This window comes from Heliconius melpomene, unplaced genomic scaffold, assembly GCF_056956725.1.
Source record: "Heliconius melpomene rosina isolate 202511_hmr_F unplaced genomic scaffold, ASM5695672v1 Hmr00187, whole genome shotgun sequence".
Classification (NCBI taxonomy): Eukaryota; Metazoa; Arthropoda; class Insecta; order Lepidoptera; family Nymphalidae; genus Heliconius; species Heliconius melpomene.
This window is the reverse complement of record NW_028181855.1, coordinates 21896-25483: the sequence shown is the minus strand read 5'-3', so window position 1 is coordinate 25483 and position 3588 is coordinate 21896. Positions and strand designations below refer to the sequence as shown.

Genomic DNA, 3588 nt, shown 5'->3' with positions numbered 1-3588 from the left:
TTTATTTGGGTTTAAAGAAAGCCCAAATGTTTTACACCAGATACTTATTAGCTGAAGGTCGGAGTTAATTTTAGCAACCGCGCTAGAAATTTCATTCGTGGCTACGGTTGTATAAATTTGTAAATCATCAGCGTAAAGATGATAAGAAGACGATATATGTGGAGTGAGAGTGTTAATGAAAATGGAAAAAAGGAGGGGAGACAGCACACCACCCTGAGGCACGCCAGCGCTAATATAGCTTAGTGAGGATTGTCTACCATCCAGTATGACACTCTGTCTGCGGCCGCGAAGGTATGAAGAAAACCATTCAGTAGCTGTTGAGGAAAAATTTATGGACTTTAATATGGCTAGCAATATATCAAAGTCAACAGAATTGAAGGCATTTGAAAAGTCTAGCAGAACAAGTAGAGTAACTTGCTGGTTGTCAATACCGAATCGAATATCATCACAGACTTTATTAAGTGCAGTTACTGTGCTATGTCCAGGGCGGAAACCTGATTGGAAAGGGGAAAGGATATTATTATTATGTAAAAATAAGTATAGTTGTTCATGAACAATACGTTCGAGGACTTTGGACAGGAAGGGAAGAATGGAAATCGGCCTATGGTTAGAGAAGGATGTTGGATTGGACGTTTTGGATGTTTTTGGGATAGGGATCACTAGTGCATGGCGCCAAGCATCAGGAAATTCACTGGACGAAAGGGAGAAGTTAAAGATATGGGATAAGACAGGAAGAACATAATTAAGCGATAATATAATCATACGACGACTAATATTATCATAGCCAGTAGCATCCGATTTAATGGCTATCACGTGCTTACGGATTTGTGCCGTAGAGATGGGTTTGAAAAGGAAAGGAGGTGAAGGATTCGGAAGTAATGACAGTGATTGAAGGGTGTTTAATTTAGTGATGTCGTCCATCTTATTGACATTCGTAAAGAAATTATTCAGTGAATCTAAATCCATGCAGTTGCTTAAGATTGGTGTATGCCGAGTGCGTCTACCTCCTATTCCCATCGCATTCAGAAATTTCCAAGTTTTTGCAGGACTCCTGGGGTCTATAGATGTAAAAATATGGTTACGTCGCGCATCTCTGCAAGCCTTGTTACATCTGTTCCGTAGTTTTTTGTACCTCTGAAGATTTGCATCCGTAGGATTCATTTTGTATTTGGACTTTGCAGTATTTCGTTTGACCATAAGTATCTTAATATCTTGCGTTAACCACGGAGCAGGGAGATGTTTTATTTTTATTGGTCGAAGCGGCGCGTGAATGTCGAAAAGCTCAATTAATATGGAATTAAAAATATTTAATTTATCATTAATAGTACCTGCATTAAAAATGCAATCCCAGTCAATACGACTAAGATCACTCATAAATTTTTCGTTGTCGATGTTATTGAAGGATCTTCGCATCACTACCGTTGGCTTTAGCTTGGGTGGTCGTATTTTGTATGATAGGTAAACGAGGTCGTGATAGGAGAACGCTTCCGCTGAGATTTGTCCGAAGGTAGCTACGCGCTCGTTTGATGAGACAACCATGAGGTCCAGCAAGGATGGCACGCAACCAGGGAAGAGGTGGGTTGCATTCGTCGGAAGGATATTTAGGTTAGAGCTATTGATTATGGTTTTAAGCCGAGTTGAGCGTGTGTCTTTCTTAACGAGACATGTGTTAAAGTCACCCATTATGATGGAGTGGTCAACTTCTGGCACATACTTTTCTAAAAGAATCTCAAACGAATCAAAATAATTCACATGTAAGGTGGGACTATAAAAGACACCAAGTAACATCTTAAGAGTGCCAAATAGGACCTCTATAAAGATATGTTCCGATGAATTTGAGTAAGCTGAAGGCGATTTATCTAATATTGAAAAGGGAATGTGGCTCCTAAGATAAATAGCTACTCCCCCTCCACCTTTCCCTGTCCTATCGTTTCGTATCAGGTGAAAACCCGGTAGGGCATATGCAGTTGATGGTAAACTGGGTTTGAGAAATGTCTCAGATACGAGTACTGCATGAACATCTCTTACATTAAATGAGTCAAGGAGGTCTGGATAATGGGCTGGTATGCTTTGCGCATTGATGTGGACTACATTAAAATTTTTTGAAAAGTTTTTAAGTTTGCTGTCTAATATTGAGTTGAGAGGATCAGATATGCTATGGCAACTATCGTCGGATGTTGTAGAAACGCACTGGTGAAAAGAATTATCAGATATACTACCACTATAAACACTATCATTATTATGCATACTAACAATAACTTAATATTAATACACAAATAATATAAACGTATATATTATATTATATTTAAATATAGATAATATAAATATATATATAAAAATTATAATAATAATAATAATATTGATATATATAAATATTAATGACAATATATATAAAATAATATTAAATAAAATAGAACTGTAATGCGACACTTTGTTCAACCGTCAGCAGTATTTTAAAGTTGACTACTATAATAAAAAAAAATAAAAGAAAAATTACATAAATACACAAGACTTGTTATCGTATAACGAAACGATTTTAGCGGCATATATTATCTATCACTATGTAGATGTCGACTGTCATTATTGCGTTTGTTTATATCGCTTAACAAAAAGAAAATGAAAATAGTGGGTAAACTTACATATAGTTAACTAAAAACAAGATTATTGAATATTAAGAACCAAACAAATAGTAGATAAGTGTGGACTAAAAAAAAAAAAGAAAAAAAACAAAAACATATAACTTAACACTAGAAGTGCCGAAGATTGATACCCCCCTTGAACCGCCGTCGTGACAAATTTGTCCCATTCTACTTATTACGTTGATTGTTGGTATAATACAAAAAAAAATATTATTAAAATAATTCGTAAAATATGTAGACCATATTTAATAATCAATTCTTATTCTTTTACAAACATAAAAGTACCAAAAAATAAAACACAAAAAAAGAATCAAATATTTCTAATACGTTCTAAGGGCGTGACAACTAACTGAATAACTCTTACAAAATTATAAGTTATTGAAATTAGTTAATATTATTATTAGGCCAAGTAATGCATTAATATATTCTTCATCAGTGATACATCACAGATGATTTATAACATTGCGTGGTAATGCCTCCAGAATTCGGCGGAAAATGCCAGCGGAGTGCATAGCACTAGGTTCCCAGGTTCCCTCTACCTACCCTACAATTGCCCACATTTGGTATCAAGTGTTTTTCTGAAATTCAAGCCTAGCTTAGTCATCCTTTCATCTGATACCTCACTTGGACTAGCGGCAAAATTTAGTATTGACACCAATTTTACCCCACTTTTCAGGCTATTATTTTTAAAGATTTATACATAAATTTATAGTTTTCAGATTTTTTCCTGTACTAGTACTACATGTAGATGCTAGCTGCCAAATTTCATAATTCTAAGTTAACTGAAAGTACCTTATTAATTTGATTCCTTTTATAGTGTCGAAATACATGTTTTTTACTATATAAATAGTCATATCTTTTTTTAAGGGCGCTTTTTCAGGAAATCAAGGGACTGTAGTTCGTCATATAGTTCATATTCATATACTCATATGAATATCAACTCGATTTC

The 3588-nt window shown here is 34.8% G+C and overlaps 1 protein-coding gene across 1 annotated transcript; it reads right to left on the bottom strand.

The window, feature by feature from the left end:
• Positions 1-239: 239 nt before the first annotated feature.
• Positions 240-2247, bottom strand: LOC146526649 (uncharacterized). Its single transcript, XM_085206888.1, has 3 exons — positions 765-2247; positions 415-494; positions 240-314 (listed from the first exon to the last, which is right to left on the bottom strand). Exons 1-3 carry the CDS (start codon positions 2245-2247, stop codon positions 240-242), a joined length of 1638 nt encoding a protein of 545 aa, XP_085063014.1.
• Positions 2248-3588: the final 1341 nt, after the last annotated feature.

Excerpts from the sequence above, each read along its gene's own strand:
- LOC146526649 (XM_085206888.1), bottom strand. The coding sequence starts at position 2,247 with ATGCATAATAATGATAGTGTTTATAGTGGTAGTATATCTGATAATTCT. Across the intron at positions 495-764 it reads CTATGATAATATTAGTCGTC|GTTTCCGCCCTGGACATAGC; the intron begins GTATGATTATAT and ends CTTTCCAATCAG. Across the intron at positions 315-414 it reads TCGGTATTGACAACCAGCAA|CTACTGAATGGTTTTCTTCA; the intron begins GTTACTCTACTT and ends TTTCCTCAACAG.